Genomic DNA, 14,497 nt, shown 5'->3' with positions numbered 1-14,497 from the left:
TGTCTCCCACTCTCAGTTCTGCTTTCTTCATGACATTTTAAAGCCAATTCTGTCTTACAAGTTACTTGTCTACCATTATGAGTTCTGACTCCCCAATGTGTCCTTCTCTAATTGAAGGTGAGAAGAAGTTAGTTGTAGTTGTTCCTTTTCACATATGAAATGCCACCTCACCTCTCTGAAAGGCTTGCCAGGAGGTTTTGATGTCCTGACTTTAATCTGCATAATATCATTAAGGAAACCACCTAGTGGCCATCAGGGGGAGAGGGCCAGAGGTAAAGATGGATGATTTTCAGGCTTATCTACTCACTTCTATCTTTGCTGGCACAGTATTTCATAAATGTAAGAGACCTGGCCAATTTTGTTTCATTATGATTTCCTGAATAGCAGCCCATTCCCACATTACTCATATCAACTCAGTTTAATGGATAGAAAGAAAACAGAACAGTATTGCTTTGATAGTCATTTCAGTAGTCTGTAAGGGTAGAGGGTAGCTAAATAAACTATTTCTGTCAGGTTTTTTGTTTATTTTAGAGTCTTCTTAGTATGATGTGAAAGAGTGAACTATGGCTGAAAAATAAATTGCATTATTTCTATTCCCTCCAGCTTCGTCCTCCTCAGCCTGCAGTATACTTGTTTGTTTTAGATGTGTCTCATAATGCAGTGGAAGCTGGGTATTTGACAATTGTCTGCCAGTCACTATTGGAAAATCTAGACAAGTAAGGATATTTAGATTTATTCATTTTTCTGTGCAATTGAGCTAGGTTCAGAGTTTTAGTATTATTGGAAAACATTTTAAGTTTGCTTTTATTATAATAAATTGTTATGGTTGTTGTTCAGTTGTATCTGACTCTTCATGACCCTTGGACCCTCTATCCATGGGGTTTTCTTGGCAAAGATATTGGAGTGGTTGGCTATTTCCTTCTTTAGTTCATTTTACAGTTGAGGAAACTGAGAAAAACAGGGTTAAATGACTTGCCAAGGTCACACAAGCTAGGATATTTCTGAAGTTAGATTTGAACTTAGGTCATCCAGACTCCAAGCGCAGCACTCTTACCCACTGTTCAAGTAACAGTAATTTTCACTGTTCAGTTTTGTGTCTTTCTGTTTGGTTTAAATTATATATTATACCTTAATATCTGCTTAGCTATTTGGTAGAAATAGATCTCTATATCATATCAAGGAAATTTATAAGTTAACTTTAATTAAGTTAATGTTTGGGCATTGTTTATCAGGAACCTGATAAATACCTATAAAATTTGCTAGTTGGAAGGAAATTCATCCCATATATAAAAAGAAGCCCCTTAATAAAGTATCCAAAAAGTTAATATCCAGCTTCTGATGGAAGCTAGCCTTTGATGATTGATGGGTTCCCAGTCCTGTCACCATTACTTATATGGCAGAGAATAAAACCCAGAGCAAAAATAACTTAGAAAGAAGTCATCTATGAGAGGGAAGAGCTGAAAAAGGACTGGCCTTCTCCCTTTGAATGTCTATTATATACACATTATATAGCTAATTGACCAGCACGAAGATAGTTTTCAAATAAGACACATGGGTTGCTTGAAATAAATAGCAGGAGAAAATTCCTTTCATGACAGGTATTCTGGACAGCACAACTGAGTTAAGCATTAAACAAATCTGGTCTCTAAGTAACAGATCTGGTTTCTCACAATGCAAGGCTAGGCAAACAATGCATTTAAGTTTTCCCACAAGTTCCCTCCCTTTTAAATCAGCAAAAAACATTTGGTTCATCCTTTAGTTCTGAGTTATTTTTTTTTTTTTTTTTGCTCTTAGCATTTGGGTGGTAAAATAGATATTTTTCTTATTCATGTATAAATTCCTAATATGCCTAACATTTTAAAAAGGTTTTTATCATTTCTTTTTTGCATTGCATGTTAGATTTCAGTACTTCTCCCACATGAACTGTTCATGATGGTTTCAATAAGGATTGTTTTGTTTTTCTTCTGGTCTTTTAATAAAAGAATGAGCTTAGCCAAACCCTATATTAACCCATTTTAGTTGTTATTTTGTCATTGTAAAAAACCTGGGATAAGAAGCATTTAGTATTGAAAGTTGTTTTCTTTGTGTTTAGACTGCCTGGAGATTCAAGAACAAGAATCGGGTTCATAACCTTTGACAGTACAGTTCATTTCTATAACTTACAAGAAGGATTATCACAGCCTCAGATGTTGATTGTCTCAGACATAGATGGTAAATACTTAATAAAAGAAATCACTTCAAGATTGGTACAGAATTGTAAAATAAAATATGCTTAGAATTTCACGTCATTTGAGAGTGAATGGTGACAAACTAGAGATAAAATTACTGGGCACACATACCCTGTTATGTAAACCTTTAATATTTTTCTAGAAAAATACTTTAATTTTTTTATTCTGTTACATTAATAATAATTAGTTGTTACATTTAAGTCAGACTGTATGCACACATTCTCCATCCCTATTTTGTGTGACATAATTTAACCAAGACTCATAACGTTTTCCTTTATTATACTTCTTTGTGTCTTGATTTGTTTATTAGAACATCTATTTTACCCACAGATATCTTCTTACCTACACCTGATAGTTTACTTGTAAATCTACATGAAAGCAAAGAGGTAAGTGGCTATTTTTTTATATAACATTGCTGTGATTTCAATAACTTAACAGTTAAACATTTAGTGTTTAGTTTCTTTGTGTAATACTGCATTTAAATGCATTGCTTCAGGTGGATTTTTTGGAAATAATAAATTGAAAGTAGCCATTGACTTTAGGTTTTAGAAAGATTGGTATTTTAGTTACAAATAATCTTGAACCTATAAAGAAGTGAACTGAATTTTAACACAAATGTTCCAGAATGCTTTAGATAAGTCATTTCTTTTTCCTTTTTGGTAACTATTTGTAATCTTTGTTTTCCAGCTGATAAAAGACTTGTTGAATGCTTTACCAAATATGTTCACCTATACAAGAGAAACCCATAGTGCTCTTGGTCCTGCACTTCAGGCTGCCTTTAAATTAATGTCTCCAACAGGTGGCCGTGTGTCTGTATTCCAGACACAGTTACCTTCCTTGGGTGCAGGACTCCTGCAGTCCAGAGAAGATCCTAATCAGAGATCCAGTACTAAGGTATAAGGTTTTATTTTGGTGTCACATTCAACAGCATGCTTTTCATTCCCTGTCCTTTCATCATAGGGTTCAGTCATTTTCTGTGATCTTGAATTATTACTTAATATTCAAACATTAAAAAATCCATGTGAGGAATTATTTAAGGATTGTTCTTACAAATGCAAACTTAATGTTAAGCAGTGAGTATCAGTTAAGCAGTCAAACATGCGAAGTCAATTTGAAATAGTTTTGGGATCGAGGGGACTAGCAGTTGGGGTTGGGAAAGATTTTATGGAGGTAGCTAGTCTATAAGAGATCTTTTACTCCAGGTTTTTTGCCTTGTTTAAGACAAATTTAAACACTTTTTTTTTAAACTTAGCTAAAATTAAATGCTCATGACATCTTTTTAAATAGCCACTCACCTAAGGGGAATAAAAATTTATGCCAGGATGAAAGCAAAACCTGGTGATTTAAACATTTATGCTGTATCCCCATCAGAGGCAAAGTTGATTTTAAACTGGTAAATTCTGTTTTAAGAAGAAACAAAAAAAAGAGAAAGGGCATTCTTTACTAGTAAGTACAGCAAATAAATTTTCATTTCCAGTTCAGCTTTCCATTGGCCTACAAAGATAGAAATCCTCCAACGTTCTAGAAATTCCTAGTTGTTGAGCTAGCACAGTTTTTTGCAGTTACTTGGGTTAAACAAATGTTTCATTTTAAGTATCTGATATGTTCTCTACCTACCAATTATATTTCTTTATTCATTAGTCAAATTTTTTTCCCCTTGGGTCTAGTATCTATAAAATCTTGTGTGGTTTTGTATAAATATTTTCCTTTTTAGCTCTTATCTTAGGCAATTAGTTAGCTAATATTTTGATTAATTCCAGCATATGATACTTTTGGACCAATATCTCCCACCCTATCTGTATTTAAATATATGAAATAAATACATGTGTGTGCTCCATCAACTCCTATGTGCATAAAATTTATCTTTTTAACTTTTAAAATTTTTTGTTAAAGGTTGTACAACATCTTGGTCCTGCGACTGATTTTTATAAGAAATTGGCATTAGACTGTTCAGGACAACAGACAGCAGTGGATCTGTTCCTTTTAAGTTCACAGTATTCTGATCTGGCCTCTCTAGGTAAGGTGATATTTCAAATTAACTGTTTAATTAATCAATTATCCAATGCCGATTTTAATATATAATTGAATCTGTTTTTTAGGTTTTTAAAAAGTTCTGCTTTTAGGGAGAGTTTGGCATGCTTATGGTGAAAGTAATTACTATATGTGACAAAATTAAGTTCAACATACTTTTAAGTATCCACTGTGTGCCAGGGATTATGTTCTAGGTGCTTGTGATTGCCAAGACAAGACCAAAACAGCCCTTTGAGGTGCATAAGCACAAAAGTAAATAGAAAATAATTTTAGGAACAGAGCACTTAGTGACTTTTTCAAAAACCTGGACTCTTAGGTACTCTGAGAAGCAGAGGTAAACAAAAGAAAGGTAGAAAGGACCAAGTCATAAAGAGTTTTCAAAGCCAAATAGAGGACTTTATATTTGATCCTGTACCAGGTTCAATAAGGAACCACTTCAGGGGTTTGAATAGAGAAATGTTTATAGAGAGTTGTTTAATTAAGGAAGATCAGTTTGCTAGCTGAATGAAGGACTGGCTGGAGTGGGGAGAGACTTAAGGCAGATTGACCAACCAGAAGATTTTAGAATAGTCCAAGCATGAGGTAATTGAGGGCCTGCTATCAGACAGTTGCAGGGTCAGAAGGGATAAAGCAGCATATGGAAGAAACACAGGAATAAGGGTAAGAAAGTCAGATTTTGAGAATGACACCTACATAGCCTGAATAACTGTGGAATGATACTGCCCTCTGCAGTTATTGGGAAGTTTAGAAGAGAAGGTTTTTGGGAGAAAAGATGATGAATTCAGTTTTGAATATGCCAAGTTCAAGAAGTCTATGAGACATCCATTTTGAAATGCATAGTAGGTGTTAGGGACGGAATAAAGTCAAGAGAAGGATCAGAGCTGGACGAATAAATCTGAGAATCACTTTCATAGAAACAATAGTTGAAACTAGGAGTTAATGAGATGACTTAATGAAATCATTTAAAGAGTGAAGAGAACCTTGGGGAAAATAAAATTAATGGGTCTGTGACCTGGGCAAAGATTAACCATCATAAAATAGTCTGAATAACGTTCAATGAGAGAATAGTGTCACATAACCACATAGAAGTAAGGAACATAGGAGCATAGTCAACAGCATTAGGAGCCACAAAAGAAGTCAAGTAGAATTAAAAAACCAATAAAAGGCCTGTATTTAGCAGTCAGTGTTGTTTGTTACATTAAAGATCCGCTGCTTCAGTTCTGTAGGGTCAGTTGTGTAAAAGTTGGCCTTGACAAGAAAGAACATCTCTTCCCAAGACTGGAGCAAAGAGGAAAAAAAATAGAGCATAATGAAAAAAGATTTTGAAGTTTGATAATGGAGAGGAGAGAGCTTGCAGAATGAATTCCCCCCACCAATATTTTTTTCCAACTAATAAAAAGAACCCCACTAAAATATCCTCAGTAAACACTTTTCCTTCTATTAGAAGACCTACATTAATGATAGTCAAGTAATAGTAATGGCTCACATTTATATGGTGCTTGAAGGTTTACCCCTGTCTTATAGGTGAGGAAATTAAATCACATAGAGGTTAAATGACTTGGTCAGGATCTCCCAGTTGTCCCAAGCTACAAGGCAGCCTTTTCCCTTTATCAATAGCTCTGATTATTTGGATTTTTTTTTTAATTAAAATCAAGCCTAAATTTATGTCTTAGCAAAGTTTTTGTCTATTATTCCTAGGTCTGTCGTCAGTGGTCAAATGGAATGAGTCTGTTTGCCTTTCCATGTAGAATCAAATTCATAAAACCATTGATCATGTGTGCCTCCCCCCATACGTCTCATTTTCATGCTAACCATGCCATCCATGTTCCTTCTACCAGTCTTCATATGCAGTGCATTCAAGGTCCTTCACCTTCATCCTGGAAGCTTTTTAGTTCATGCATCCACAGCTATCCCAAACTGTATGAAGACCAAATGGCAGCCATTGTCTGCTCAGGAAAGCTATTGCCCTGTTATCTCCAACAGCTCTGTCTCTTTTGAGGCAGACAAACAGTCTTATTGGCTTCTCTGACTGTCCTGGCAGATGGGGAGGTTGAACAGCATCAGAAACCCTTTGATCTCTTTTCACACAATCTATCTAATCACACCTCTCTAATTTTGTTATAATGTTGTGTAATACTTTATATTTATCCTTAATACCATTCATCTTATTAGATTCATTTGGTTTACCATCCCATCAGAACCTTTTTGGACATTTAGTTCAAAGTCATTTAGTACCTTCTTTATATGCCAGTTTTATGCCATCATCTATAGATCTGATGAGCTTGCTGCCTAAGCCTGGATCCAGATTAAACTACATGGAGCAAAATGCACACTTTCAGAACCCTTTTAATTTGATAGTGAGTCACTATTAACTGTTCCATTAAAGACTACTCCAGTTCCCCAATTTCATCTCATATTATTATATGCCCTACTTCTCATCATAGCTGACACAAAAATGGCATGAAAGATTTCCTACATTTGTTAAAGTGTAGGTAAAATAAATTGACCAGGATTTCCTTAAAAAGTATTATTTTGTGGATGAATATTTACAAAAATATAAGTTGCCCAGCTTAAATGAAGAGGAGATTAAATACCTAAACAACCCTATCTCAGAAAAAGAAATTCAACAAGCCATCATTGAACTCCCTAAGAAAAAAAAAATCTCCAGGGCCTGATGGATTCACAAGTGAATTCTACCAAACATTTAAGGAACAATTGGTTCCAATTCTATATAAACTCTTTGGAAGAATAGGGAAAGATGGAACTCTGCCTAACTCTTTCTATGAAACCAATATGGTGCTGTTAACCTAAACCAGGAAGAGTTAAAAGAGAAAAAGAAAATTATAGACCTATCTCCCTGATGAATATAGATGCAAAAATCTTAAATCTTAGCAAAATGATTACAACAAGTTATCACTAGGATAATACATTATGATCAAGTAGGATTTATCTCAGGAATGCAGGGTTGGTTCAATATTAGGAAAATGTTAGTATACTCAATTATATCAACAATAAACCTATCAGAAATTATATGATCATATCAATAGATGCTGAAAAAGCTTTTGACAAAATACAGCATCCATTCCTATTAAAAACACTATAGAGTGTAGGAATAAATGGACTGTTCCTTAGAATAATTAGCAGTATCTATCTGAAACCATCAACAAGCATTATATTCAATGGGGAGAGGCTAGAGGCATTCCCAGTAAGTTCAGGGGTGAAACAAGGGTGCCCATTATCACCACTACTATTCAATATTGTATTAGAAATGTTAGCTTCAGCAATTAGAGAAGAAAAAGAAATTGAAGGAATTAGAATTGGGAAGGAAGAGACAAAACTCTCACTCTTTGCAGATGACATGATGGTCTACCTAGAGAATCCCAAGAAATCATCCAAAAAACTACTGGAAACAATTAGCAATTTTAGCAAAGTTGCAGGTTATAAAATAAACCCTCAACTTTTCTATACATGTCTAGCAAGATACAGCAGGAAGAGCTAGAAAGAGAAATCCCATTCAAAGTAACCTCAGACAGTATAAAATATTTGGGAGTCTATTTGCCAAGACAGACTCAGAATCTTTTTGAAAACAATTACAAAACACTTCTCACACAAATTAAATCAGATTTAAATAACTGGGCAAATATCAACTGCTCATGGATAGGTAGAGCTAATATAATAAAAATGACAATTCTACCAAAACTAAACTATCTGTTTAGTGCCCTACCAATCAAAATTCCAAAAAAAAATTACTTTAATGAGTTAGAAAAAATTGTAAGTAAATTCATATGGAGAGATAAAAAGTCAAGAATTTCCAGGAGCTTAATGAAAAAAAAGTGCAAAAGAAGGTGGCTTAGCCCTACCTGATCTAAAATTATAAGGCATCAGTCATCAAAACTGTTTGGTATTGGCTAAGAGTGGTGGACCAGTGGAATAGACTAGGTGTAAAAGCAGGAGATGATTATAGTAATCTGCTGTTTGATAAACCCAAAGAGTGCAGCTATTAGGATAAAAACTCCCTCTTTGATAAAAACTGCTGGGAAAATTGGAAGTTAGTATGGAAGAAACTTAGATTAGACCAACACCTAACACTCTTTACCAAGATAAGATCCAAATGGTTACAGGATTTAGACATATAAAAAAATACAATACTATAAGCAAATTAGAAAATCAAGGACTAGTTTACCTGTCAGATCTATGGAAAGGGGAGCAGTTTATGACTAAGGAAGACTTGGAGAACATCACCAAAAACCAACTACATATTTTCGATTACATTAAATTAAAAGGCTTTTGCACAGATAAAATCACTGTAACCAAGATCAAAAGGAAATGTAGTAAATTGGGGAACAATCTTTACAACTAATGATTCTGACAGAGGACTCATTTCTAAAATATACAGAGAACTGAGTCATATTTTTAAAACAAAAAGCCATTTCCCCAATTGACAAATGGTCAAAGGATATGCAAAGGCAATTTACAGATGAGGAGATCAAAGCAATCCATAGCCACATGAAAAAATGCTCTAAATCATTAATTATTAGAGAAATGCAAATTAAAGCTTCTCTGAGGTACCAACTCACACCTCTCAGATTGGCCAATATGACCAGAAAGGATAATGATCATTTCATTGTTGGAAGGGTTGTGGGAAATCTGGGACACTATTACACTGTTGGTGGAGCTGTGAACTCATCCAACCTTTCTGGAGAGAAATTTGAAACTACACCCAAAGGGCAACAAAAGTGAGCATACCTTTTGACCCAGAAATACCGCTACTGGGTGTATACCCTGAAGAGATGAGGGAAAAGGGTAAAAATATCACTTGTACAAAAATATGTAGCAGCCCTGTTTGTGGTGGCAAAAATTGGAAATCAAGTAAATGTCCTTCAATTGGGGAATGGCTTAGCAAACTGTGGTATATGTATGTCATGGAACATTATTGTTCTATTAGAAATCAGGAGGGATGGGATTTCAGGGAAGCCTGGAGGGATTTGCATGAACTGATGCTGAATTAGATGAGCAGAACCAGGAAAATACTGTACATCCTAACAGCAACATGGGGGTGACATTCATCCTTGAAGAACTCACTCATTCCATCAGTGCAACAATAGGGAACAATTTGGGGCTGTCTGCAAAGGAGAGTGCCATCTGTATCCAGATAAAGAGCCGTGGAGTTTGAGAAAGTTCAAGCACTATCCCCTTTAATTTAGGGGGGGAAAAAACATATCTTATTGTCTGATCTTGTTACCTCTTAGACTTCTCTCTTCCTTATGGATATGATTCCTCTCTTATCATACTCAATTTGGATCAGTGTACAACATGGAAACAAAGTAAAGACTGTCCGATTGCTTTTCTTGGGGGGACCTAAAAAAGGGGGGCGGCTAGGGGGCACAGTGGATAAAGCACTGGCCCTGGAGTCAGGAATAACTGGGTTCATATCTGGTCTCAGACACTTAACAGTTACTAGCTGTGTGGCCTTGAGCAAGCCACTTAACCCCATTTGCCTTGCAAAAACCTAAAAAAAAAAAAAAAGATTGGAGGGAAATTGTAAAACTCAAATAATATCTTTTATTAAAAAAAACGTTTTATTTTGGGTCAGCTACGTGGCGCAGTATATAGAGCGTCTGCCCTGGAGTCAGGACAACCTGAGTTTAAATCTGGCCTCAGACACTTGATAATTGCCTAGCTATGTGACCTTGGGAAGTCATTTAATCCCATTGCCTTAAATAAAAAAAAAATTTAAGTTTTAGAAAAATATGTCATACATTTCCCAGTATAGCCCTACCTACCCAGACAATTTTACCCCATTATATTCATTCAATTATTTTCTTAAGCCAATTAATTCAGGTTGACAAGCATTTTTAAGTGACTACTATTTTCCAGATAGATACTGTTCTAAGTGCTAGGGTTATGTAATAAAAGGCAGCAAACAATCTTGATTTCAGGGAGCTCAAAGTATTAAAGGGGGGGGAAGTACAGCAGCTAATTGTATAAGCAAGGTAGAGAAATAATAAATTGGAGATAACAATAGAAAGGTACTAGAATTAAGGAGGATAGAAAAAGGTTTTAATAAAAGTGGAGACTTTAGTGACAGTACGCATACCATGGGCTCCTGAAGCAACATACTCTTACTTTTGTTGGTTGGGGGTAAAGGAGAGGAATCACCTTTCCATTTCTTTGGCTGCAAGATAGAAGAGAAATGGCAAAAAGCAAGTCCTCAGGAGTTTCAGAGTAGGCCCAACTGATTTTGTTTGTTTCCTATGCTTTGGATGTTTGAAGCCAGGGTTTTGCTCAGGATATTTTGTTGAATTTTGTCTTCAGTGATCTAGGTATTTCATTTTCCATTGCTTTATTGTTACTGCTCTCTGTGGAACCAAGCTTGGTTGAACATGCTTGGCTCCCTTCTCCTTCCCTTTTGGTGATTTATTAGATTTTCACAATAGCAGACAAATTACATGCTTATCAGTTTTTATAATATGTATTCTCTCTCTCTCTCTCTCTCTCTCTCTCTCTCTCTCTCTCTCTCTCTCTCTCTCTCTCTCTCTCTCTCCCTCTCGTTCCTGAAAAGAAACAATCTTTTTTGCTAGTTGTTTATCTCAAAACAGCTTTTCTTTGATTTTTGCTCAAGACTATAATTGTACTGTACTTAATGTCTGGTAATATAGAGACAAAAATTAAATGAATTTTTGCCTTCAATAGTTTATATTCTATTACAGTATTATTTATGTCCATATGAATCATAAGTGGAATGGTAGCCACTTATTTAGACAGGTTTTGAAACATTCTCCGTTCAGTTATGTATGCCCTCCAAAAGTTTGAAGAACTCTTTTTAATTTCAGATCAACAACATAGGTGTCTTGCTAAAGAGCAAATTAGAGAAGAATAGAAAGATTAGAGCACACACAGCAATTTTCTCCCTAGGTTGTTTTGGGAATGACTTTGATAGTTTCATTGAGAAATAAAATGTACATTGTGATCTTTTATTTTATTCTAACTTTATTCTACCCAATTATCTTATTTTATCTTATCTATACTAACCGTTTCACTTTAAAATTATTTTAAATGCTAAAAATGTAGCATACTATCAAGTTATGAACCAAAAAAAAGTGTTTGGTTTCTGCATCTAGAAATATTTTATCTTTTTCTTTTCCAAGCTTGCATGTCCAAGTATTCTGCAGGTTGCATCTATTATTACCCATCTTTTCATCATACCCACAATCCTTCACAAGCAGAAAAATTGCAAAAAGACCTGAAACGTTATCTTACGAGAAAAATTGGATTTGAAGCAGTCATGAGAATAAGGTGTACAAAAGGTAAAAAGAATTGACCTTGAATTAATGCTTGTTCTAATTTTCGTTAAAGTGGCTTAATTTGTGAATGTTGTTAGCCAGCAAATGATTATGTAACCCATAAACTTTCAAATTGTACAGTTTGCTGATTTGTGCAATGTCTTATTCTCTAATTGCTGATGAATACTTGTTAAAACTTGAAAAATAAGTAAAATTAATGTTGTTTTTTTAAAAGAAAAAAATTAAAACATAACTCAAGTGGGATGAGGGTAGAAACAAGGAATAAATGAAGTTGTGTTAAGAATATTATGATAAATTATCCCTAGTTTATATTATCTTCCTTGGTTTTAGGGGGATTTTAATGAATGCAGTCTATACCACATTTCATTTATTAAATGGACAAAGACCTTATTTGCATGGAAATTATATATATTTAGTCCCAGTAACACAAGATAAATACCACTGAGACTATGTGTAAAATGAACCAAATTTATAGTATTTGTCTTATACAAAAGCTTAAATGATATATTTTAGCCATTGTTTAAGATTCCTTTCTTTCCCCCACCTCACTCCATCACAAAAAAATTTACAAAAATTAAAAAAAAATAGTCTCTTTGACTTTAATCTAAATTTCTTTTTCTTAGGTCTTTCAATACACACTTTCCATGGAAATTTTTTTGTTCGATCTACTGATTTGCTTTCCCTTGCCAACATCAATCCTGATGCTGGATTTGCAGTACAGATGTCTATTGAAGAAAATTTAACTGATACTTCTCTGGTGTGTTTTCAGACTGCCCTATTATATACCTCAAGCAAAGGTAATTTAAATAGATCTTCAGTAAAGCTTTTCTTACTTGAGAGAGAAATTTTAATGTTAAATAATGATGCTAACTCCTATTGAGTATATTAATTACTTAGAAATTTTAATTTACTTTTTTCGAAGCCTTTTCAGGTAGTAGAAATTGTGCTGCCTCAAAGAAGAGTATTTAGATTAGTCAGAACAGCTGATTTTGGTAGGCTACTTGTACAGAATCTCATTGATGGCAATATCTTTGGCATTAACTCTACTTGATAAGAATACAGAACTCCCTCATGCAAATCTATGTACAATATTGGGATATTCTTATTCTTGTGCCACTTTACCAAATATGACTTATTTCAACATAATTCAAATCACCTGTATTTTAGCATGATTGTCACTAAAAATTTAATTCACATTTTCAATCGTGATTTATAATTTAAATGTATTATAGTTTGTTTTTATAAAGTTTGATAATGTTTTTCTTTCAAACTTTTTAATTTTGAATCTTTCTTGGGTAACTCTAAAATTTTCTCTTTTTCTCTTTTATTCTAATGTATACTTATTCATAACTTTGTTTAGGTGAGCGGAGGATTAGAGTACACACTCTTTGTTTGCCAGTAGTAAGTTCCCTGGCAGATGTTTATGCAGGAGTAGATGTCCAAGCTGCCATCTGCCTTCTAGCAAACATGGGTGAGTACAAGAATGAAGCAACAGTTGTGAGATGTATTTTCTGTCCCATAATACATAATTTGGGGATCTTTTTATACCGGGCTTGCTTTTTCCGTTGTTTCCTATACTATCAATTAGCTCTCTTACATGTATTTTTTGCTGATTCTTTAGTTTGAAAATTCTTTGAAAAATATAAGATCCCAGTCCAGTTTTTTTGTTTGTTTTTTTGGGTTTGCAAGACAAATGGGGTTAAGTGGATTGCCCAAGGCCACACAGCTAGGTAATTATTAAGTGTCTAAGACCGGATTTGAACCCAGGTACTCCTGACTCCCAAGGCCAGTGCTTTATACACTATGCCACCTACCAGTCCAGTTTTTAGGAATAAGTTTACTACATTCCATCCAATAAAAGTTTTCGGCTATCACAATGAATATTGTCTCAGAAGTCCAATAAGAGAAAAATTAGTCTGTGTTAATTATAACTGAAGAAATAAATATTTACTATTATTTAAGAGAATGCCAATTCTGTCATAGCTGATTTCAAATTAAGTATACAACTGCTCATTTTTCCAGTTTCAGAACTCCTGATATTTATAGTTCAGCTGTTGTTTGTCCATTGTATTTGCTATTTTAAAACAAAGCTATTTGCTATTTTAAAACAAAGCATATGCTCAGAACAAACATCTGCAATTGCAAGTTATTATGGGGTAAATGGGGAGGCCTGAATACATGGCAGCTCTAAAGGGTTTAAAGAACTGAAAGCCCTATGAATCAGCAATGTGATAATGGCTTGCAAAAACACTAATGAGACCTTGAATTGTATTAATGAAAGTCTTGGTTTCTGAGAATAAGGAGTTGGACATCCCACTCTTAGTTATAACATTATGTTCAGTTATAAGTACCACATTTTTAAGAAGGAAATTGATAAACGTCAGATTGTTCAAAGGAGAGTAATGTGAATGATGAAGACCCTTTAAGCCCCTATCGTGAAAATTGGGGATATTTGGCCTACAGAGAAGAATGGAAGAGGAAAGAGAGATATGAATAGCTGACTCCAGTTTTAGTTATAACTTCAACTAACCTTAGCTGCCATTGGAAATATACTGCTTCTATCCCTTGCCCCAAAATGTGTCCTGGCTATGCCCTTAAGGCAGGCTCTGGACTTAAAATAGAGTCAGAGGCATGCTTCTTTTGGTGGGATGAAAGGATTACAAAGGATTGTGATTTGGATAAGATGGTTGATACCCTTGCATTATTTTTCCTTATTACGCCCCCAACTATCTTCCAAATTTTTCATGAAGCAAAAAGGCTAAGAATTTCTAACCCAACCTGTCTTTCTGTTTACCCTCTTAATACTTTAACAGCCCCACCCAATTTCATTTTTTTGTCCTTCACTAAACATCTCATCTTTTTTTTTGACAGTGTGTTACTTGATGTTACTTCATCCTATCAACTAACTGCTTTCTCCTTCATCTTTTCTCTTCC

The 14,497-nt window shown here is 34.5% G+C and overlaps 1 protein-coding gene across 4 annotated transcripts in view; it reads left to right on the top strand.

Annotated features, from left to right (window-relative positions):
* SEC24B (SEC24 homolog B, COPII coat complex component) overlaps positions 1-14,497 on the top strand; it is an 88,246-nt gene that overhangs the window by 65,572 nt on the left and 8,177 nt on the right. For all 4 annotated transcript variants that reach the window (XM_074228732.1, XM_074228731.1, XM_074228730.1 and 1 more), the window contains 8 exons: positions 604-716; positions 2,093-2,211; positions 2,559-2,614; positions 2,916-3,122; positions 4,122-4,245; positions 11,408-11,566; positions 12,187-12,360; positions 12,924-13,034. In XM_074228732.1, the coding sequence (XP_074084833.1) occupies positions 604-716; positions 2,093-2,211; positions 2,559-2,614; positions 2,916-3,122; positions 4,122-4,245; positions 11,408-11,566; positions 12,187-12,360; positions 12,924-13,034 (1,063 nt within the window). The remainder of the gene's footprint in view (positions 1-603; positions 717-2,092; positions 2,212-2,558; positions 2,615-2,915; positions 3,123-4,121; positions 4,246-11,407; positions 11,567-12,186; positions 12,361-12,923; positions 13,035-14,497) is intronic.

This window comes from Macrotis lagotis, chromosome 3 (assembly GCF_037893015.1).
Source record: "Macrotis lagotis isolate mMagLag1 chromosome 3, bilby.v1.9.chrom.fasta, whole genome shotgun sequence".
NCBI classification, from domain to species: domain Eukaryota; kingdom Metazoa; phylum Chordata; class Mammalia; order Peramelemorphia; family Peramelidae; genus Macrotis; species Macrotis lagotis.
The sequence above is the reverse complement of the archived record's forward strand: the minus strand, read 5'-3'. Positions and strand labels throughout refer to the sequence as shown.